This window comes from Saimiri boliviensis, chromosome 8 (genome assembly GCF_048565385.1).
Source record: "Saimiri boliviensis isolate mSaiBol1 chromosome 8, mSaiBol1.pri, whole genome shotgun sequence".
Lineage (NCBI taxonomy): Eukaryota > Metazoa > Chordata > Mammalia > Primates > Cebidae > Saimiri > Saimiri boliviensis.
The window spans coordinates 75857019-75880664 of NC_133456.1; the positions used below are offsets into that span (position 1 = coordinate 75857019).

The 23646-nt window shown below is 42.7% G+C and overlaps 1 protein-coding gene across 8 annotated transcripts in view; it reads right to left on the reverse strand.

The window, feature by feature from the left end:
• MASP1 (MBL associated serine protease 1) overlaps nucleotides 1-23646 on the reverse strand; it is a 77128-nt gene that overhangs the window by 39659 nt on the left and 13823 nt on the right. For 7 of the 8 annotated variants that reach the window (XM_010337707.3, XM_074404678.1, XM_010337706.3 and 4 more), the window contains exons 3-5: nucleotides 8438-8615; nucleotides 6604-6735; nucleotides 2321-2517 (exon numbers count right to left, since the gene is read on the reverse strand). In XM_010337707.3, coding sequence (XP_010336009.1) covers nucleotides 2321-2517; nucleotides 6604-6735; nucleotides 8438-8615 — 507 coding nt within the window. The remainder of the gene's footprint in view (nucleotides 1-2320; nucleotides 2518-6603; nucleotides 6736-8437; nucleotides 8616-23646) is intronic. The other variant, XM_010337708.3, reaches the window with a different exon arrangement.

Genomic DNA, 23646 nt, shown 5'->3' on the forward strand with positions numbered 1-23646 from the left:
GTAGGGCCAGAGTGGAAGCCAAAAAAAAAAAAAGCAATGGGAAGTTTTGCAGTTGAGCAGGAGACAGGTGATGTGTTTGTGGGGGGTTGGGGGCAGTGGAGGAGAGAAGGCAATAGACTCTATCATCTGATCCAGATTCTCCACTTCCCAGTCCTGTTTATTCTTTATGTCTTTAACCCACTTTTCTTCCATCTCCGCCATGACTCCTTACCTATCGTTTGGTGACTTCTACAATCCCAAGTGACATCTTTGTCTTCTTGTCCTTACTGAGGAGAGGGGGAAACAAAGGAAGCCCAAGAGGTTGCCTGCTACAGTGAGGCTCCCAGGTGTAGTTCCTGGGACACCTGGCAGAATTCTGGGGTAGCCCCCTTGACCTTCACTCCTGGTGTTACTTTGTGGTGATGTGATATTAATCAGCAAAAGGGATTTTGCAGATGTATTAAAGTTATTCATTAGCTGACCTAAAGTTAAGAAGAATATCTGGGTGGAATTCACATGAACCCATTCAACACAGTTTCCTCCGGCTGGCGGCAGCGGCAGAAGTCAGGGAGATTTGAAGTGTGATAGGAATTTGATGGAAGGGACTGTTTCTGATGTCAAGGGGCAATGTGAAAGGATCTGAAGGCAACTTCTAGAGCTGAGAGCCACCACTGGCCAACAGCCAGGAAGAAGGAGATTTTAGTCTTATATCTGCAAGGAACTGAATTCTGCCAACAACTTAAATGATCGATGAAGTTGATTCTTCTCCAGAGCCTCTAGATAAGAGCTCCACTAGCTAACACCTGGATTTCAGTTTCATGAGACCCTAAACAAAGAATCCCAATTGTGCCCACTGGGACTTCTGAGCTACACAATGCTGGGCTAAGAAACTGGGATGGTTTTAAGCTGTTATGTTTGTGGTAGTTTGCTAAAACAGCAAAATAGAAAACCCGTGGTCTATACTTCCTGATATTCCACCTCTAGCCACGCTGCTTCTCAGCCTCTGTATCCAAGTAGGGGACAGGTCAGGCTCTAGATTCCAGAGTTTTCTTTTGTGTCCTCTCGGGCTTTTCTGCCTCTCTCACTGCTGACAGCTTTCTTTTTGGCAGCCTCCTTTTCTGGCTCTTTCTGTCCTCTTTTGTGGGTTTCCCTGCCTCCGTCTAGGTATCATAATTTATTGTGTTCTAGCTTCCATTTTTTTTTCCTAGGACATCCTGCCATTTCCATGGTTTAAATCAGCACCTCTTTAAACATTTGATGGCTCCCATCTTTATCCCCAGCTCAGCGGCTCTTCTGAGATAGACCCTAATATTTAGCTCTACTTGGATGCTTTGACTGATCCCTCTGTAAGAATCGCTGGTTTTACTTTCCACGTATCTCAAAAATATCTCCCCGATTATCCCAGCCATGGCTCAAATTCAGGCTGCCATTGCATCTTCATTATAATATTGAAATAACCACAAACTGGGTAGTTATTTGCCTGTGGTATTTCTTCCCTCTTTATTTGCCTTTCACATAGCCTCTTCCCGCAAGCAGGCCCAGCAGCAAAATTTGTGAGGTCTGGGGCAAAATGAAAATACAGAGCCCCTTATTTAAAATGAATTAAAAATTTCAAATTAAAAATTTGGTAATAGGTTAAAAAAATAAAGAGAAGAAAAAATAATTTCATATGCTTATTAAACCAAGCATGAGGCCCCTCTGAGCACAGGGCCCTATGCGACTGCAGGGCATGGATGCCCATGGGGCTGGGCATGCCCGCAAGAGACCTTTCTAAAATGCAGATTTGCCAGGTGCGGTGGCTCATGCCTTTAATCCCAGGATTTTGGGAAGCCGAGGTGGGTGGATCATGAGGTCAGGAGTTCAAGACCAGCCTCGCCAAGATTGTGAAACCCCGTCTCTACTAAAAATACAAAAATCTGCTGGGCATGTTGGCATTTGCCTGTAATCCCAGCTATTCGGGAGACTGAGGCAGACAATCCCTTGAACCTGGGAAGTGGAGGTTGTAGTAAGCCAAGATTACTGCACTCCAGCCTGGGCGACAGAGTGAGAATCAGTCTCAAAATAATAATAACAGTAATTAAAAAAAACAAAATGCTGATTTTGACCTTATGACTCTCTTCCTCAAGCCACCCTAGTGGCCAGGGTGATAGTTTCAGATCAGAGATCCCTGGAATAGATCAAACTAAGATGATAGATGTTATTTTAAATAATGGCTTTTTGAGAAACTAGCTGCTTGGCTCTCTATCCTGGGAGAAGAAGGTGAGAGTTCCAGAATATCAATTTCCCCAACTCAGCCAAGATTTTCCAGCATCTCTAGGACAAGTGTTTGTTGTAGGCTCACCTTAATGTAGTCATAAGGGCAGGACACGTCAGGATGGTCTTCAATGTCAAAAATGTCCTCGAACTGCAGGCTGACCATGAAACCCTCCTCCAGCTTGATGGTATAGAGGCATTCAGAGCTCTTGGGGTAAGGGTTTGGGAAGTCAGGGCTGGTGATCACCCCAGTCCTTTGGGTGAAGAGGTTGTCACTGCACTCCACTGTTGGAAACACAGCAGAGAAAATGGCACATCGCAACCACGCCATAGCAAGCCTTGTTTATCTGTTAGTATATGATATTCCTAGTGGTCCCAAGCAGTAGACAGAGAAGGTATTGGCATCTCCATTTTACAGATGGAAAAAATGAAGCTCAATGAAGGGAAATGATTTATTAAAGGTTGCATGTTTAGTAATTGACAGAGTTGAGACTCGATAACAGATTTTCTAATTGTCTCTCAGGGTTGTGTACCCTGTAATGATCCTTCTCATCAGATCCTCTGGTATAGGGGTCAGGGAGAGGAACATGAGAGGGAAGTGTTTGAGATGGAGTGGTCAGGGGGATGCCCGGACCTCTGTGATCCTGCTGTCCCTCCACCCAGAACTTCAGGAGATCCCTCATCTCCCACAGGCCCTTCACACACACCCTCACTTTCTAGCCCTTCTTTGTTTTGTTTTTATTTGTAGTCCTATTCACTCTGTTCAATTAAATGTAGCCCAAAGCTTCCTTCTTATTTTATTTTATTTTATTGAGATAGGACCTCACTCTATCGCCTAGGTTGGAGTGCAGTGGTACCGTCTCAACCTACTGCAACCTCCGCCTCCTGGGCTCAAGTCAATCCTTCCACCTCAACTTCCTGAATAGCTGGGACTACAGGCATGTGCCACCACACCTGGCTGATTTTTGTAGTTTTGTAGAGATAGGGTCTTGCTGTGTTGCCCAGGTTAATCTCAAATTCCTAGACTCAAGTTATCCGCATGCCTTGGCCTCCCAAAATGCTGACATTATAGGTGTGAGCCACCGTGCCTGGCCTCCTTACACATTTTAAATTCAGCCTGAAGGTTTCTGCATACATGGTGAACTATAACCTAAATGGATTTTTAAATAGACTGTAAACTAAAAATAAAATCCCAAGCCCTCCAGTGACCTAATGAGCCCCCCGTGGCAAAAGGATCTCCAGAAAAACCTTAAAATGGAATTTCTGGCCATGATGGAATGGTAGGTTGGATACTCCGTGTATATCCTCTCTTCTTTGCAGTTTGGACACAACAATTGACCAGCAGTAATGTTAAACCAGAGATCACGAGAATGAGAAAACAGGCTCCTTGTGGCAATAAAATACCAAATTATGAATTATGAAGGACCTAAGGCCAGGCCAGGCAAGGGTTAAGCCATGTATCCCTACACCAAAAGCATAAACTATGTTCTTACAATGGTATGAAGTTTTTCTTTTTCTTCAGCAGCTAAGCAACAAGCACTAGGCTTGAGATAAGTGATATGAAAATATTTTCAGCTCCGCCAGATGCTGACGGACTGACTGCCACCCTGTTCCACCAGCCATAACTGTAGCTTTGAATGGACAAGAGATTGATTTCAGTCACTTTCTCCTGATAAGAGACTTCTGACCATAGATTGATTCTTGCCAGTTTACAGAGGCTGCACACTTGAATGCCTCCTGTCCTGAAGACTTTTTGACCGAAAGGGTCTAACCGTAATACATTTAATGTGAAGTCTCCATCCTAAAGTGAACATGGGTCAGATGTGACATGCATATTTGTTCAATATGTATGTGCCAGGACCACTCTCATGAATATTCATAGCTCCTCCTGTGGCCTGTTGAATATGAATGTTTAGCCAACCTGTTCAGCATGAAGCTCCTAACTCAACCCCTCCTCCTTTTAAGTGCCTGGTTCTGATCTTGGCTGGAGGCTGTGCTTCCCAGACTCTGAGGTTGGCCACCTGCTGTCACCCTTTATAAGAAATAAAATATCCTCTCTTTTTCTAAACTTACGGATTTGTAATCTTGATTTTCAAGTTAACAGTATCAATCACAGAATTTTGGCCAGTCACAGGTGGCCTTCTGTTCAAACTATGTTCAAACAAGGCAAATATAGCTGTAAGTAATTTGGCTGTTTCTGTACCTGACTTCCATGTGATGTACATCATTTTCCTTCCACTTCCCATAAACATTATCCAACATGAGCAATCCTGGAGCTTCTCTCAACATATTTTGGTGGTGGTGGGCTGGGTGGAGGGGATGATTCTCAAATGGTTCTTTGCTCAGGGAAACTCTGCTAAATTTAATTTGTCTAAAGATTTTCTTTTAAAAACTCCCTAACTTTATGTTGATTTTCTTGCTCCTACTAGACTATAAGTTCTGTGAGTTCAGGAATTATGCTTTGTTTGCCACTGCATTTACTGCAACCAAGAGTCCACTGTCCTGGGAAGCTAGGCATGACTTTAGCCCTGCTAAGGAACCTTTATTTGTCACTGAGCCTTTACCTTTGGGCCAGCTCATTCTAGATTTGAGGTGTTAATGTTTCTAAGCTCTTGTTCATTCTGCTTATTTGTGAATGAGAAAACTGTGGTTTGGAAAAAGGGGGTATGACTAACTTAAAATTTCACAGCTATGAGTTGCAGAACAAGGTTAAGATAGAAGTCTCCTGAGTTTCCATCTGTTTTCATTTTCTACCCCAAGCCTTCTCATGGGGGTGATCTTGCCCTCAAGAAAGCTAAAATTCCTTCTTGATGGGGAAGGTCTTACTTTTTAAATGCATAATACGCAGATGGATGTACAGTACATAAACAGATATATAGTCTATCTGTGGTGTTAAAATTTCATAGAACTATCAGGAAAATGATATTTTAAAAGGCTCCTGGTGATGGGTGAAAATGAAGAAAATGAGTGAGAATGCTTGCTCCACCCCGAGCATTCTTGGCCCTGACTGTACTCAACACACAGTAGATACTCAATAAAAACTTGACTGAATAAAAACAATAGAAAACATAATACTCTTTAAGAAAACTCTGCATGTGCCCATTCTTTTGATTTTAGATTGCTTTATACTGATATGTTTTATGGGGTTTTATTCAGAAGCAAATAGCAGCTTTTGAAGGAGGAAGAAAAAAATCTTTTGTCTCCGGACTTGCCCTCTTCCAGTGATCCTTCACTCAGCTAGCTTCCAAGTGAGATCTCAAGCATAGACGCTTATCCTGGACCACACTCATCTACTGGCTGTTCCCTGAAACCCTGCAAGTTCTATCACAGCGCTGACTGCAGAAGCTGTTCTCTCTGCCTGGAAGGCCCTTCTTCTCCTTACTCTGTCATCTCTGTCAAGGGTCACATCTCTGGGAAATGTTTGCCTGTGCAGGTCTGACTGCGCTATGTCCATACTTTCATTATGTAAATGTAATGGAAACATTAATGTTAAAATAGAGACCATAAGACAGTCCACCATTTGCTTACATGGCAATTACCTCACTTGCCCAAGAGCTCCTCCTAGAAAATGGCTAAACCCCTCCATTTCTCCATCTCTCTGTAAGCACCAGACTACAGTACAGTAGGTATGTTGATGAGAAATGAAAACAAAGAGAGAAGGAGTGGGAAGTTTTCTGGCTGTCTCTGCTTGCTTCTTTCCTCTCTCTCTTCTTTCCTTTGGAGAGGTCTCTCTGCTGTAGAGGAAATTAGGGGCCGTGGAAAACAAGAGAAAAGGAGTTGCTGGGTAAGGCACAGTTCATGGCTCAAAGAGAAAGAACCGGGAAACCCAGGCTGTCCCCTAAATTGACCAACCCAATTACCTGCAATAGGAAAAAAGACAGCAATCTATATAGTAAAAATGCTGCCTGGAAAGAAAGATGGCTGGCCCGTCGCAGTGGCTCACACCTGTAATCCCAGCACTTTGGGAAGCCGAGGTGGGCAGATCACCTGAGGTTGAGAGTTTGAGACCAGCCTGACCAACATGGAGAAACCCCATCTCTACTAAAAATACAAAATTAGTCAGGCATGGTGGTGCATGCCTGGAATCCCAGCTACCCAGGAGGCTGAGGCAGGAGAATGACTTGAACCCAGGAGGCAGAGGAAGAAAGATGGCCAAATAGTCTAGAGCTTCTCTCCTTTGATAAGCCAAGATCAGGTTTCCGGACTGCTGGGGGGGCATTTCTGCATCTTCATCCATGTGGTGTCTGAGGTGCATCACTGACTTCATTTTCACCCGTTCCTACTGCACATCTGTCTTTCTCTGAGTCTCATCTAACGTTACTGAGGATGTGGCATGTAAGGGCAATGCACGGAATCATTGGTCGGCTCTACCTCGGCAGGTCCTGTTGTCTGTGTGGAGGATGTAGCCAAAGCGGCAGGAGCAGTAGTAGCCACCGATGTAGTTGTGGCAGTAATGGTCACAGGACAGCTCCTCGTCCTCCCTCTCCTTGCACTCGTCCACATCTGCAGGGAGGTAAAGTCCCTCCATCAATACATGCATGATGACGAAGACTACAGTCAACATTTATAGAGCCCTTCATATGGGCCCCTCGCTGTGTTGCGAGGTTCATGCATTCTCTCATTTAATCCTCACATACAGCCCAGAGGTAGCCATTGTCTTCACTTTACAAACTAGGAAGCTAGAACTCAGAGAGGTTAGGCAAGTTACCCAAGGTCACAAAAAGCCAAGTTCAAACCCAGGCAACCTGATTGCTGGCAGCACCACTATCCTCTTAACAGTTATAATAATAACTCTGTGTGGGACAACAACCACAGGAGGTATTACACATTTGTTACTATGCATTGTGATACTATTCACATTCCGTGGAGGATGAAATGGAGACACAGAGGCATTAAAGACCTTAGAGTCACACAGATAGTAAGTGGCAGACCCAGGATTTAAATTCAGATAAACTGGCTACAGAGCTTGTGCTCTTAACTTCTACCTCATGCTACCTCTTCCTTTCTTTCTGCCCCTACTGTGGCTCAAGCCCTGTCCTAGGCATTTGAATTTACATTTCCCCAAAAGGGATAAATGAATGGCCAAGAAGCACATGAAAAGATGTCTAACACTGCTAGTCAACAAGGGGATGCAATTTAAACCACAACGAAGTACAACTACATACTCATCAGAGTGGTTACAATTTTAAAAAACTGACAACATCTAATGTTGGTGCAGACGTGGAGCAGCCAGAACTCTCATACATCGATGGACAGATAAAAAAAAATGGTACACTTGCTTTGGAACAGGTCTGGCAATGTCTCATAAAACTAAACATACACCTCTCCCATGACACAGCAATTCTACTCTTAAATATTTATCCAATAGAATTGAAAACATATGTTAGCAGAAAGATGTGTACAAGAAGGTTTGTAAAAACTTTATTAGTGAGAGCCAAAAAATGGGTAGATTTCAGATAGCCGTCAATGAAATATGAAGTAAACATATTTTAGTATCTTTATACAATGGAAAATTACGCTGCTAGGAAAAGGAACAAATTACTGATGCATGCAACACACGAATGAATCTCAAAAACATTATACTGCGTAAAAGAATCCTCATCCCTGAAATATATTCTGTGTGTGTTTGTTTAAATGAAGTTTTAGAAGAGGTAAGAACTAATCTGTAGGAGAAAAAAATCAGAACAGTTGTTTCCTCTGAGGGAAGTGGGAACAGAGACTGACTGGGCAGGGGCAAAAAGGAACCCTCTGGGCTGGTGGTAAAGTTCAGTGTCTTTTAGAGATTTGGGTTACACACAAATATAGATTTTTCAAAATTCAACAAATGTATACATGAGTTTTGTGTATTTCATTGTATGTCAGTTTTATACTAAAAGAAAAAATACTGAGAACAAATATTGAACTCTAGCAAAATAATATGCATGCTGAATTATTTAGAAAGAAGTGTACTGATGTCTGCAATTTACTTTAAAACACTTTGTAAAAGATGAGTTGCTGGATGGATAGAGGATAGATGGATATGTGATAGAGCAAATGCAGTGAGACATTGATGGTAGAATCTATGTGGTGCATATACAGATTTTCAATGTAAAGGAGAGGGCACATGGCAGTTTTCATCTTCAGAGAGAGAGGGAGAGAGAGAGAGAGAGAGAGAGAGCGAGAGAGCGAGAGAGAGAGCTGAGGGTGAACCAGTTCTCCAACTTACCCACAGCCATGTAGTGGGCATCAAAGCCTGTGAATCGCTCCTCATTGGAGAAATCTGACCGGAAAGTGATGGACATGAAGGAACCCGGGGAGAGGACCACCCCCTTGCCAGGAGTCTGCTCTGTGTCTGTGGTCTCCCTGCCACAGAAGGTCGCCAACACCTGGTCTTCAGTTTCTACCTTTGAAATCAAAGAGAAAGGGAACAAGATGAGCAGTTTCTCAGTTGGATCAGTTTCTCATCAGTTAAGCTTCTTTCCTGATCTTCAGAAAGAAAAGCAAGGGGCCACCCAAGGGTAGGCTACTCAGCCTGAGAACCCCAAAGAAAGGAGATTAGAGATTCTGAAACTTGAGAAAACAAGCATTACAGGTTAAGTCAATGTGGACATCTGATCAGTTTCATTCATCTTATTTTGTTCCATTAGATGTAACTTGACATTTGTTGTTCCTGTCAATAACCGAGTGACTTATATATGAAAAATAACTCAATATGAAAGTTTTAAAAAGTTAGATAACCTTGCAGACAGATTCTATGTAAAACAGGAACTTACCACATTTCCAAAGAATGGAAACTGTATATACAAGTCATTCATTGAGTATCCAGTACGTGCTACTGCCGAGCAAATCATGAGATGGAGGCGATGAGAGATGAGCAGGTCATAGTGTTGTGCACAGGACGGCAGTGTTGAGATTGAGGAACACCAACACAGGCAGGTATTAAACAGTGTGACAAGTGTGTTCATACAAGCAGAAGCACTGCATAAACACTCAAAGCGGGCGAGCAGTCCCCATTAGGACATAAGCTACAGGAGAGAAGGACTTTATTTTTTTTTTTTATAGATGTGTCTTCAGTGCATGGAACAGGACCTGGCACATAGTGGTTATCCAATAAACATTTGTTTATAAGAACTGAAAGTACAAGCCTCATTCCATGACCAGTGAGTAGCCAGGGAGTCTGTGGGGATTGCAGGAGGAGATGTACTTGGAAGGATACATGGAAAGTAAATTATGGTTGACCTTGAATGCCATTACTTCTGTAAGTGGAAGACACTGAAAAGTTTTAAGCAGGAAAGTCATGTAATGAAAACTAATGTTTAATAGGCAATCTTAATATAGTAACTATTTATTAGAATCATCCAAAAATAGTTTGAGTGTGTATCTCTGTGTGTACATGTTTAAGACTTGGATGCAAAAAAGAAAAAAAAAATGCCTGTTTGCTAAAAGAATTCCATTCTTTGGAAGAATCAGAGGCCCTGTGCAAATTCAGAGATCTAAGCAGAGATGCTAAGCTGGTGGCCTAAAGCTGATTTCGTGTGATACAGGAGTTTTGGAAGCTTCATATAATAGCTAGTTGGTATATTTATTGAAGTATGAATTCTTGACATATCTACTCTATTATCTTATACCTAACCCAATTCTTAAGTTTTACTTGTGTTTGCAATCTCTGGACTGATATTTTAGCCAAGATGCATGAAAAAAATCTCTTACCAAGAATGATTCTTACTGCCTTTCAAAGTCATTAAAAAAAACATTCTCAAAGGCTGCCTATCTCTAGTAGCTTCTAATGAATTCATTGTTTTGTTCATTAGCTTAGCATGTCAGAAATATCTTGACATTTGACACTTCTGTTTTGAAACTAATGGTTTATTTATTTAAAATAAGTGGGAGTTTAAAGAAAAACAATTTGCCCTGGCAACAAAACACAAGTACAATTAATCACTAACTTTGGGAATTGAAGTGTAAACAGAAGATGAGATCATGGCTTTGCTATTTATTCCTCTTCTCTGCAGATACCAGCTGAACTCACACCAGTCTTATTACTGTAGAGTGTGCCTATCTGCACACAGCTGAAATGCCACTTCCTTGAACCTCCCAGCTGTTGTGTTATTTTGTCTGACTCAGTTTTCCAGGTAGCCAAAGGTTTACCTAACTATAAGTAAACACTTTCTTTTTTGGTGTAACTTTTTTTTTTTTTAAAAAAAAGTACTTTAAAGAAATACTTACTTTCTCAAGTGAAACATGCTAACCCTTTCTTGGTGATTCAAGGACATTGTTATGAATGTCAACCATTGTGATACTACATGAAAGTGATAATCTTAGGAATATAGAGTTGTGTAATGTTGCTTGACCTGCGTTAAACATTGCCAGACTATAAAGCCTTGAAATTCTTGAAGTCTTCATTACGTAGTGTTTTATTTCCTGTCTTTTTATCAGCCTATTAACCACACTTTCCCGTCTGCTTATTTTTAATATGTTGTGAATTAGAAACCAGTTAAACTTCTCTTGCTAGAACTTAATAAAAAAAAAAAAAGGCTAAGTAGATTTGGAATGAGGACCTTGGAAATGGATTCTTCTGTGAGTAACTGCATGAACTAGAGTACGCCATCCTGGTGACCTCTGCTTTGGAGTAATATGATATATAGGAACCTGGCAGTCGGAGGTTTTGGGTCCTGTTCCTGACTCTACCATATGCTGCATTTTGGTTCATCTCCTTTCTAGCTCTCAGTTGTATACCTGTAGAAACAGGGGTTTGAACTAGTTGAGCTCTAGATTTCTTTCCAATTCTGACATGGTAGTTATCATAGTCTAACATAGTTCTAAGAAATCATCACCGTCATGTATTATATAAACCAACCAGAAGATGGTAAGCAAGAGTTTTAACACACAGATTACTGCCTGCTGATAAACTTGAACTTGCTAATAATGAATAGTCATGCCTTAGCCATTAACAGTTCCACCTATACAGTCTTCTTTCTGTAACTTGGCATCCCAAAGCCTCTTGGGTTCTACAGTGACTGGGACATGGACATTTTCAAGGGAACACACTGGTCATTTGAATTAGGGAGATACTACTGAGGGTCTGTGATAAATAACCTCCCTCCTTGTAACATCTGGGCTGAAGGACCTTTACATAATGGCAAATAAATGGTCATCATCTGCAGAGCCATAGTATCCCAGAGAACAGGAAGCATACCCTAGCTGAGGCCCATTGAAAAAATCTGAGCCACACATCCTTTCAGAAGCAGAGAAGAGAAGGCCAGTAGCCTGGAGCCCTGGGAATTCAGCCTGCAGCTCAGAATAGAGTCCTGAAATATCAGAGCTGGGCAAGACCTTTATGAGCTATTTTAATCTGTCTCCTTCTATAGGAAACAGAGGTCAAGAGAGGGGAAGTGACTTGCCCAAGGGTGGAGAGATAACATGAACATTTTCTGATATCAATTTTCCTTTGGGAACTATTCTGAGACGAGAGAAAAGAACCCACCAACCCAGAGAGTACATGACTAAAGACACAGACACTTAGCCAAACAACTTTCCTGACTCAAAGGCATCTTGAAACCTTATCTTGGGTGCATGGACTGTCTCTTAGAGAGGATGTGGCTCACTGATAGCTCCAGTCATAACCTAAACAGAAAGGTCACTGGCCCTGGTTAATATTTTCATCCTCTGCTATGTGGTATGGAGTTCTATAAAGATGATTTACCTCTGAGTATGGGTGGATTGAGACCTAGCTTCTATTTGGACTGTCCCATCTTGGAGGTCATCACGTCAATATGATGGAGGGACCTTACGAAGTGAAGACAAAACATTCATAATAATAGAGACCCATGGGGCTGAGAGTCATAAATTCTTCATTTTTCTATTTCTTCTTGTGGGCAACTATGTTGTTACGACTATTGTTATTTAGGACACCAACATGTGGCTGCAGGTCCTCAATTTGTTTTCTTTCAACTCTATTTGCCAAAAATGTGTGTGCTAAGTTCCGTCTACACTTTAATGTGAAGGATACCAAAAGTTACTTATTTGAGCTCAATAAGCAAGTTCTCTGCCTCCAGGAATGTGACATTTAGTAGAAGAATAAGATAAGTACTCAAAGGTGTAAGTGTTAGGGTATTGTCAGGGTATGGTAAGTGCAATGAAAGATGGGTTGCCCTGGAGGTTTAAGGAATGGAAAAGATCACATCCAGCCAAAGGGAATCAGAAAACATTTGGGAAGAAGAAAATAATCTTTGAACTGAAGACTAAAACATGAATAGGATTTAGGCAGGTAGAAATCATGGATGAAGATGTGGGAGATACTACTGAGGGTCTGTGATAAATAACCTCCCTCCTTGTAACATCTGGGCTGAAGGACCTTTACATAATGGCAAATAAATGGTCATCATCTGCAGAGCCATAGTATCCCAGAGAACAGGAAGCATGCCCTAGCTGAGGCCCATTGAAAAAATCCCAGAATATGTGGCTCCAGTTTTGGGATTAGCTAGCAAGTAAATACTAGAAAAACAGGGAAGAGACTGCTATAGGAGTCTAAAACAGACCACCATTTGAGTAATGCAGGGTGAATCAGTTGGCAAAACTTGTCTGTGGCAACTTAGGGGGGTGCGTAGAGTAGGCAGGCAGAGGAAATAGTGAAGGCCTGGGATATTCAAGTCTCAATTGCCCCTCCCCATTACCCATTACCTGGCATTAGAAAGGGGGTCTTTCTGATGGAGGATAGAGAGCTGGGAAGGCAGATCTAAAAAAAAGAAGCCAAGAGGCTTTGGTTTCCATGAATTTTCTACCTCAGCAGAAATAGCACAAACCTCTTAGGCAAAACTAGGGGAGTGCAGCAGGGGTTGGGCAAATTTCTGTGGAAGGACAGCTACTCTGTAAAAGGACAGCTACTCTCACTATGTATGGCTGCTCTCTGCATGTCCATAAATTCATCACATCAGCTTAACAAATGCATTGACAGCTACCAACTGGCTCCTCAAAGCAATGGATGGAGAAAGCAGCCCAGGAAGGACTGCTTTCCTTTTATAGATGAGGAAATTGAAGCCCAGATAATTTGAACAAATCGGGCAAGGTGACTGGTTAATCTAGTAAGTGGTGAAAGAATCTCATAATTGAATCTAGTGACTGGTGGATCCAGGTCCATAACTGTAGCACCCTGATTCCGTAGCCAGTGATCCTTTAAGACATTAGGCAAATAAACAAAGGATGTCTTATAACCCAAACACCTTATGGCTTTGCTTGCCAATGTTCCTGAGCTATCTCCTGGAGCTTTCCTGAAATCTGCTCAGGGCTCTTGAGGAGCATTTTAGACTTAATTTAGGCAGACATTTAGGGAGTATGTTGGATTACCCTGTTGCCAGTTTAGTTAATCTGGGAGGTATGTTCCCCAGACTCGCTCTGTATAGTTCCAGATTAGAGTTGGCCAGATTAGAGTTTGTGCAAGTTTGAAAGGCAATAGGCGTTACTCACTGAAGGTTGTTTTGTAATCACATACAGAGAAATAAAGGTGTAGATGTGTCCAATACATCCTCATTGGTTCTCATGTTCCTCTACTCTGCACCCAACTCTTCTTTATAACTACTGGCTCTGACAACCAACAGCAACCCACCCCTATCACCAGATGCTTGCAGGTGAACCCACAGAGGTGGTAGCTTCTTATAACCAACAGCTTCTCAGAGACCTCTTTCCATGAACCTCCCCTTCATGGTTGTACTTTGGCCTCTTACATCGAACTGACTTATCGAATTCTCTTGCAGACGCCAACGTTTTCACCCATGCCAGGGCTTTAAGAGAACTGCTTGATGACCTTTTCTGTGATCCTCTAACTCCCCATTCTAAACTTTTACTTGTCCAGCTCCTTCTACAATTACTTGAGTTTTAATACCCATAAATATTCATTATCTCATGTTACTTATAAAGACTTTGCCTTTCTGATTGAAGTCTGACTGATATTGTTATTGATACCAAAAGTAGAATGCTGCAGTAACAAAAAACCAGAATATGTGGCTCCAGTTTTGGGATTAGCTAGCAAGTAAATACTAGAAAAACAGGGAAGAGACTGCTATAGGAGTCTAAAACAGACCACCATTTGAGTTATGCAGGGTGAATCAGTTGGCAAAACTTGTCTGTGGCAACTTAGAAGGTAGAAAAATGTATGTAATAGGCCAGGTGTGGTGCCCCATACCTATAATCCCAGCAATTTGGGAGGCAAGGTGGGAGGATCACTTGATTCCAAGAGTTCAAGACCAGCCTGGGCAACATAGTGAGAGCCTGTCTCTACAAAAAAATGGAAAAATAAGCCAGGTGTGGTGGCATGGTGTGTGCCTGTAGTCCCAGCTATCCTAGAGGCTGGGGTGGAAGGATCACTTGAGCTTGGGAGGTTGATGCTGCAGTGAACCATGATCATGTCACTACATTCCAGCCTGCTCAACAGAGGACAGAGCAAGATCCTGTCTAAAAAAAAAAGAGAGAGAAAAAAGAAAGAAGGAAAGAAAGAAAGAAGAAAGAAAGAAAGGAAGAAGGAAAGGAAGGAAGGGAGGGAGGAAGGAAGAGAGGAAAAGAGAAAACTGTATGTAATGAACTTGTATAGCTGGCGAAGGAGAGCTCTACACAGATGTTGAAAGTGTCAGTGTGTGCTTCTAGTTGTATATGGCAACAAACTTCAGGAAGAAGGAAGTCTTTAATATGTGAGCAGGACTTAGAGGAAATAGAGAGGGCCTAGAACTAGCTGGGTTGGAAAATAGTCTATCCACGAGTAAAATATTTTAAGGCTGGGTTGCTCACGTATGGAATCCCAGCACTCTGGGAGGCCAAGGTGTGTGGATCCTGAGGTCAGGAGTTTGAGACCGGTCTGGCCAACATGGTGAAAACTGTCTCTACTAAAAATACAAAAATTAACTGAGCATGGTGGCACATGCTTGTAGTCTCAGCTACTCAGGAGGCTGAGGCAAAAGAATTGCTTGAACCCAGGAGGCAGAAGTTGCAGTGAGCCAAGATCATGCCATTGCACTCCAGCCTGAATGACAGAGTAAGACCCTGTCTCAAAAAAAAAAAAAAAAAAAAAAAAAAAAGATTTTAAAAGCAGAAATGTCTTCAGGGTAAATGTCAAATCAGTCATGTGGCTGTAAGAACCATTTGTTAAGACCTGGAAGATTTAAGGCAGTACCTAGTACTCCCTATCAGCCAGACCACAGGGCATCTAAGAATCTTAAGAACACTGTTCCATAGAACCCTGACATTGCCTCCAAAGTAGGAAGGCCTATTTTGAAAAGAACTGTGGGTATGTTTTTTGTCTAATGGAGTGAACTATATTCTGCTACATAGGAGACCCCAAAAGATTTTAAGGAAGCCATATTGGCTTGGACTAGAAATGACTGTGGCAATTCAAAATGAAAAGGGCCCCCTGGGCTTCAGGTTTCTATGTACAGAAAGTAAGCCAAGTAGATTACTCAGCTGCAAACATAGGCTATATCTTATAGAAAGAAAAGACTATATCAGAAGGCAAAGCTAAGAACTCAGAGGCAGAGTCAAAGTCAGAGGCAAGAGCCACTCTCACCACTTCCAGAGAGCAATGGACTGGGGATCCACTCTCACCACTCCCAGGAAGCAGAACTGGGCTCTAATCAAGGAACATCCTTGATATCTGGAGTTGGCAACATGTACCTAGCTGAATTTCAGAATTACTATGGAGCAGTAATTACTACATGCCTCCCATTTTTTTTTCCATTTTTCGATGGAGATTCTGTTGTGGTTATCTTATTCTTGTCTCACCAAGACAAGGAGATATTGAGCACGTGGAGAGCAAATAACTTTTCTTTTGGGTTCAGAGATCTCTAGATCAAGAGGAGATATACTTCAAGAGCTATACCCTTGTATGTCATCTGCCTCTAGACCTGATTTAGATCATGAAGTCCTGGAGTTCAAGCCTGACCTGCTAAAGAGACAAAACTTTGAGAGAAGGGATGAAAGCGCATTTCGCATAGGCAAATGACGTGAATTATTTTGTCCCTAGGGTAGATTATAGCATATTGTTTGCAAACATTACCCACAATAATCTCTTCCATTTCTGCACACAGATCATTTTGCGATGTAACTTTGCTGCTCATGGGCTGGATGGACTTGCTTTGACAACAAGTATACAGTATGTTAAAAGCAGTATGCCATTTCCAAACTTAGGCCTCAAGGGACCTTGTAAGCTATTAGCAAAGATTCTTTGCTTGGGTAAACTTTAGTCAGGCTTCTGAAACATCTCCTAGTCTCATCTATGTACTTCTTTGTAAAACCCAGTTTTAGCAAACAACTCTCCTGAATCGTTGTAGCAAGAACACCCGACCCCTGAAATCTTTTCACTCTAGAGATCAAATGGGGCTCTTCATCTTCCACCATCCCCCAGGTGCTATCTGATCATCTTGGTCTGTTATCAGCAATAATCCTGTTAGGTCATTTTAGCTAGAATCCCCCTGACTGCTGATGTTTGGTAATTTAACATCCACTGACCTCCACCCTGCTCCTTGGCTACAAAACCCCACTTGCCCATGCTATACTTAAAATTGAGCCCAATTTCTCTATCTTACTGCAAAATCTCATTGCTGTGGTCCCTATACTTTTCATCCTGTTCCTGAATAAAGTCTGCCTTACCATACTTTAACAAGTATCATTGAATAATTTTTTCTTTAACCCTTTCACATGTGAAATACTGCCCTGAGTCAACTGTGTGAAAGAGGCCTGTGAAGCCTCCTGGAGAATCAGCAGCCACATAGGGCAGAGATGAGCTGTTTGATTAAAATCTCTAGACCAGTTCACTGGCCTTCACCATCAGCCACGAGACAAGTAACTGAGGCCATCTTTGACCTTCCAGCTTCAGACACATCTCCGAACAACTGTAGCTGCTCAAATGACCCCAGGCTAATCCAGCAAAAAGACCTTCTCATTGGGCCCAGCTCGAAGACCTGATCACAGAATCATGAGCAAACAAAATGGATGCTGTTTTAGCTACTAAGTGTTGGAGGGGTTTATCACACAGCAATAGATAACTATTGCAATAAGTAAGAAAGTGATTTGGTCTCATGGGTTCCTGGGACCTCAAAAGCCACCTAGTCTAACCTATCATCTTTTTACCACACCTTTAGCAAATATCATACCACCTTTTCACTATTAGCTGCAGGAATGAGAAACTCAGTATCTTCCAAGATAGAACAGGTTGTTTTGAATTATCCTTGACTTTAAAAGTTATCTCTTGGCTCCATATCTGGGAATAAAACCTAGGGGAAAATATTTCAAATGTGGAAAAAACTTTTATAAACAAAGATATTTATAGCAGTCAGATAATAATAGAATATTAGAAATATCATAAATATCCTATTCTAGAGGAATAGTTAAGTATTAACTTCTAAATACAAGGCAGCCATTAATTATCACAGTAATGGAGTATTTACAGCAATATGGAAATATCCTTAGGAGGCAATATTAAGTGAAAAAGCTGAAAAAATAGTATATATGGTATAATTATACCTATGTTGAAAGTATGCATTGATAACAAAAAGTAGAAGGAACTAAAGTAACTGTTAGCGATGCTTAGTGGAACTATAGGCAATTTTTTCTTTTTCCTCCCTTTTTGCATTGAAAAAGAAAATTGAGCTCAAACCGGCTTCCCTCTATGTGGATTGTTTTCAATTTGGCAGGTTTTCTGTTTCATTAGGAGGCAGCCCCTTACTTATTGGGCCACCTCATTTTTATATGATTGCTATATGTAAATTTTCAGTGCCACAAAAGAAGTAACACTCAAATATACATTTTCTCAGCAGGGCAATTTACTTCTATAGAAGGGTGCGTCTCACAGATGGAGCAATGCGAACACACACTCAAACAGGGGAGGGAAGGGGTTCTTATCCCTGACACAGGAAGCCTCTATTGCTGTGTTATTCCCCTATTGGCCAGGGTTGTACTGCACAGTCCAGGCTAATTCCAGTTGGCTTTTTTAAAGGGAGCAGGGGTATGAGCCAGAGTGGTGGAGTGAGCAGTTTGGTGGGAAGGATGGAACAGGTAACTAAATGTGACTCAGATCAAAGCAGGTTACCAGAGGAATAGATGTGAACTACTGCTTAGAACTGGCGGGAAAGTTGTTTACTAAAACTAGGGTAAGAGGGCGAAGAGAACCAGGAAGTTAAACTTTAAAACAAAGAACAAAGAACAGGGTAGCTGAACATGCTGACACATTAGTTCTTTGGAGAGGATCTCAGAACTCATTGTACTTAACAATTTATAGGCTAAAGCCCTTGAGCAATTTATTATATCATACACGATCTTCTTGAGGAATTTATTATATCATACACGATCTTCTCCAATAATTAGATGTTGGAAAAATTACTTAAACTCTCTGTATTCCATCAGAAAAAAAAGTAATAAAAATAATGATAATAATTCCTTGCTCTATGTGGAACTTTCCAGCTGACAGGGCATGTTTACCTTTTCTATTTCATTTACTCCTAATGGCATACAAGTAGTGAATGCACTTCAGGGACACAATTCTGAGTCCAGGGAGGTGACATGACTCCCCCAAGTTCACATAGCCTGTGAGTGGCAGGCCTGAGACAACATCCAGATGTTCTAACATCCAGGTTTGGCTCAATAATTGGAATCACACGGCTGATAAGCCACCTGCCAGAGCAAAGGTGAGCACTGAAAAGAACATCAAAAGACCTCAAGTCTGTATCTGTCCTTTTTCTCAGGTGGAGGAACAGACTTGTTCAGTCAGTCAATGGCAGAGCTGGTACCGGGGCCCAGGTGCACTGCTTCTCTCAGGACGGTGTTCTGACTTGTGAATCAGGGTGAAAACCTCCTAACAGAGCTGGGTGAGCCCCATTATGTACATGCAAATACTTGGCACCATAAAGAATGTGGGGGGTCTGAGAAACAACTGGTGGGGGCCAGAGAAACAGCTGGCAGGTCCTAAGCGTCCAAGAATCCCACTGCTGCCAGGAAGGACTGCCCATTCTCGGGAGGGCTCTGGACAGAAAAGGGCAGCATGAGCAGAGGGAGAAGAAAGAGCTGGCAGGGGAGGGGTCCTGCCAAGAGCCTGGGAAGCGGGCATCCCGCAGGTGGGAAACCAGCAGTGCCCAACGTCTCAGAGGGAGCTGGACTGGGGGTGGGGTGGGAGGGAAGAGTATGGGAATTGTGTCTGGGAGGGAGAGCCAGGGAGGATTGACACTCTCTTTGGCCTGAGAATGGCTCAGACTCCCCACCTCACCCCTTCTGGGACTTCAGAGCAGAGCTCATTCACATGCAAATCCCTTCAGCAACTTGGAGGCTGGGCCCCAAACAGTTCAGTACAGGAAAATAACCCAAGGATGGGAAAAACAAAGGGTTGTTGTGTTCTTCTGCAGCAGAAGCCGCTCGGCTCCAGGTGTGTCAAAGCCGGGAAGGGGTTGAAGGTGGTGCTGAGGCTGGGGCTGAGTGGACAGAAGAGGCTGCCTGGCGCCAGTGTCTCACAGCGGAGTTTCAATAGTTGTGAGCCGCTGTGTTCCTGTGACACTGCCCAGGACCTTGTGCGGACCCAGGCTAAGCTTATATCCTCAAATCTTTGCACAGCAGTCCTACAGGAGCGCTGGAATAAGGACCAGCAATGTAGGCTCTCGTCACAGGTCTGCCACTCATACCTCAGGGGTCACTTAAACCTCCCCAGGTAACGGTGTGCTGGAGCCCACAGCTCATACCTGTTTGTGAGAGCCAGCTGTCAGCTTTTCAGGGATTTTGCTACCCTGTTATTAAATCCAGCCATCATTAGGTTTCATAAACTTACAATTAAATAAATTCTATTAGAAACCAGTTTGATGAAAACCAGTTCTATGAAAACTGATGACTTCTTAATTATGTGATTGTTCTATGATCTATGCTCTGAGGGCTCTCTGTGTCTGTGACATCTGAATGTTGAATGATGAACATTTCTTTTCCTCCATTCCCTGTCCCTGCCCCCCGCAATCTGATTGTTAGCACTCATACCCCTGTCTCCAGGCCTCAGTTTTCACAAATGTAAGAAGTGGACATTAATACTGTCCTCTGAGCATCAGGTCAAATGAGATTTGGGGCACGAAAGCAGCTTGCAAAGGTTGCCATTGCCTGGCAGCATTTGGCAGGAACCCTGCTTCCCAGTCTCCCAGCCTGCTTCCCCTGTACCCTTCTGTCTTCATCATGTGTTCCTGCCCTCCAGCCACACTGCCATCCTTGCTGTTCTTCAAACACACCAGGCACTTTCCACCTGAGGGCACTGAATGTTCCCTCTGGTTGAAATGCCCCCCAGGGTACCGCCACTACCACCAAGAAAGCCACATGGCTAACCTTCTTACCTGCTTCAAGTCTTTGCTCAAATGTCACTCTCTCAATGAGGTCCACCCTGAGCGCCATATTTAAATCAGAGCCACTGGGGCTGGACATGGTGGCTCACACCTGTAATCCCAGCACTTTGGGAGGTGGGTGGATCATGAGCTCAGGAGTTCGAGACCAGCTTGACCAACATGGTGAAACCCTGTCTCTACTACAAATACAAAAAAATTAGTAGGGCGTGGTACCATGTGCTTGTAATCTCAGCTACTCAGTAGGCTGAGGCAGGAGAAGCATTTGAACCTGGGAGGCAGAGGTCGCAGTGAGCCGAGATTGTGCCACTGTACTCCAGCCTGGGTGACAGAGCGATACTCTGTCTCAAAAAAATCAGAGCCCTCATCTCAGCTCATGCAGAGCCCCTTTGCCCTGCTCTATTTTATTTCTTTGCCCATAAATTGATTACTTACCACAGAAATTAGTTATGTATTATGCTTAGTGTTTATTGTCTGTTTATTCCAGTGCAATGTAAGCCTCACTTTAGAGATTACTCTCTGTTCTAATTACTGCTGTACCCTAAGCTCTAATTAACTGTAGGCACTAGATGATTATTTGTTGAATAAATGAATGCCTCTCCTTCCCTGCGTTTTTCCTCTGTAAACATATCTAAGTAAATTCAGGCACTGCTCTTCACAAAGGTGTTTTCAAGAGCAACCTGTAATACACACAAGCACAGCGATGTGCACCCCATGTGCACCCACACCTGGGACATTCCTACCTCACGCTCACCCACATTCTCTGCCTCAGCACAGGGAGATTTCTTTTGTTTTTTATCACCCTGAAGCCTGTGCTGTTTGCACCTTCTGCATAAAATGAGCTTTCATTACACTTTCCTGAAGCAAGCTCATTTTCATTTCCTAATTATTTTGAATCAGCTGGAATTGGTGTTTGGGACCTGGGGTCTCCGGAGTGGGAGAATTCCGCTGGAGACTACAATTGAAATTCATGAGAAATGTTTACCCATTTCTCATTTCCTTCTGGGGCCAAGGCCCCCAGTCCACTCCCAGAGGATGAGTGGAGTTACTGCAGTAGAAGTGAGTTCAGCCGGAAGGAAGGTCGAGGGCATGTTCTAAGTAAACACAGAGCATTGCGCAGAAATGAGGAGCTTAGGGGTCAGAAGAGTCCTCCTTGGGAGCGACTTACCTCTCAATTACACAACAGGATGAAAACTGACCCAGTGTGGCCTGAGGGGAGGGGCATTGGACTGGGAGTCACAGACCATCAGAACTGGAAGGATTTGGAGAGGCCAGCTGGTTCAGTTCCCTCATTGGGCAGATGGGGAAACCGAGACCTCAAATGAAGAGGTGACTTGCCCACGCTCTCAGCAGGAGTCAGCAGCTGTTTTCTGAACCAGAGCCCTTTCCACTGCCAGGAGGCATGTGCCTTTTCCTGTTCTGCCCAGGACTGTGCTTTCTACAGGAGAAAACACAGACATAGGCCCTGAACTCATGGGGCTGACGATTTAGAAGGGAGTGAGCTTGAGCTCATCATTAGAAATTATGCACTGCAAGCATTTGCCGATTCACCGTAGTTCAGACTCATTTTCTATTATTTTTAAAAAAACTTTTTTTTCTCTCAAAGGATAAAAGAGAAAGTTATTTAACATAATCTAGACAATATAGGGACTCTCAGACCTTCTGTTTTACTAAATTTTATGAAATTATCTTGGCAAGCAGAGTGTTGCTTTAGGAATAATTCATGTCCAGGAAACATAACAGGGCCCCTTCCACGATAAAGCCTATTCTGAGAAAGGCTCCATGGAGAGACAGACCCATGGGGAGTAGGAAGACCGGGGATTCAGACCTGACTTTCCGGCAGAGACTTGAACAAATTTACTTCTACCTGTTTCCTTTTTTTTTTTTGTAAATTAGATGCAATAATCCCTGTTCTTCCTATTCCATGAGAATGAAATGAGTTAATAGGTTAGTGTTATTTGTGTTTCTACAAGGTAAATACAAAGGAGAAATAAATAACCTCTTGCTTTTGAATAGTGCTTTGGAAGCACTTTTTCATAAATTGCCGGAAAAAGTTGAGTAACATTAGCAAAGTCATATATAGCCAGTGAGTGGTAGGGTCAGAGTTGACAAGAAAACTGACATTCACTGAGCATCTGGTGATCCCAGGCAGACCCTTTTTTACTCATACCATTGCTTTCATTCCCATTATTATAGTATTTATGAGCTAATTAGAGATGTGTTGGACACATGTCATTAAAGCATTTACTTCATTTGGCATTCACAGTAAGCCCATGAAATAAGCATCATGATTATCTCCATTTTACAAACGGAGAAGAAAATCTTAGCGAGGTTAGGCAACTGCTCCAGTAGGAAGTGGAGGCAGGACTTGATCCTGGGTCTGAATGACTCCAAAGTCTGAGCTCCCAACCACTGAGCACAACTGTGATTCCACTTAGACCACCTGTCATTGAAACCCTCCCACACACTGTGAGGAAGGCAGTGTATTCATGAGGAACTCTTCCTTTCAACAGATGACGAAACCAATGCTGAGGGAGATCAAGGAGCTTCGTTCGCCAAGGTTCCTCACTCAGATGGTGGCAGAGACAGAGTCTGATTCTCAATGTGTTAACCCTCTCTCCACCACCATCTCTTTCCACACCCATTCTTAAAACTCTGTCTCAAAATTTAGACCAGCAGTTTCAGCTGTATTCAAAAGTCAATGCACTTCAGTGCACTTTGTATCTTTCTAAATCGACACATCTTCGTGTTCTGGATCTCCATTTCTGGGTAAGTAGCTAATATGTTGTCATAACTGGGGCTTAAAGCCTCTGATTCCTCCTTTTCCTCTCCCACACGCAGCCAGTTCCTGTGGAGTTTACCTCTGCACATCCTACCTGCTCTTCTATAGCTGTCCAGGAGGCCTGTGGGCTTCCTTGAAATATGCTACACTCAACATAATCATATCCAATCTATTTAGCACAGCCACCTAAATGGCCTCATTCAGCAGCTCCAGTTTCTTTTGACTTGACCAGTCCTTGACATTCCTCCCATAGCTCCAGACTGACCTTCCTTAAGCATACCTCTGACTGTGTCACAACCCCAAACTCCACTG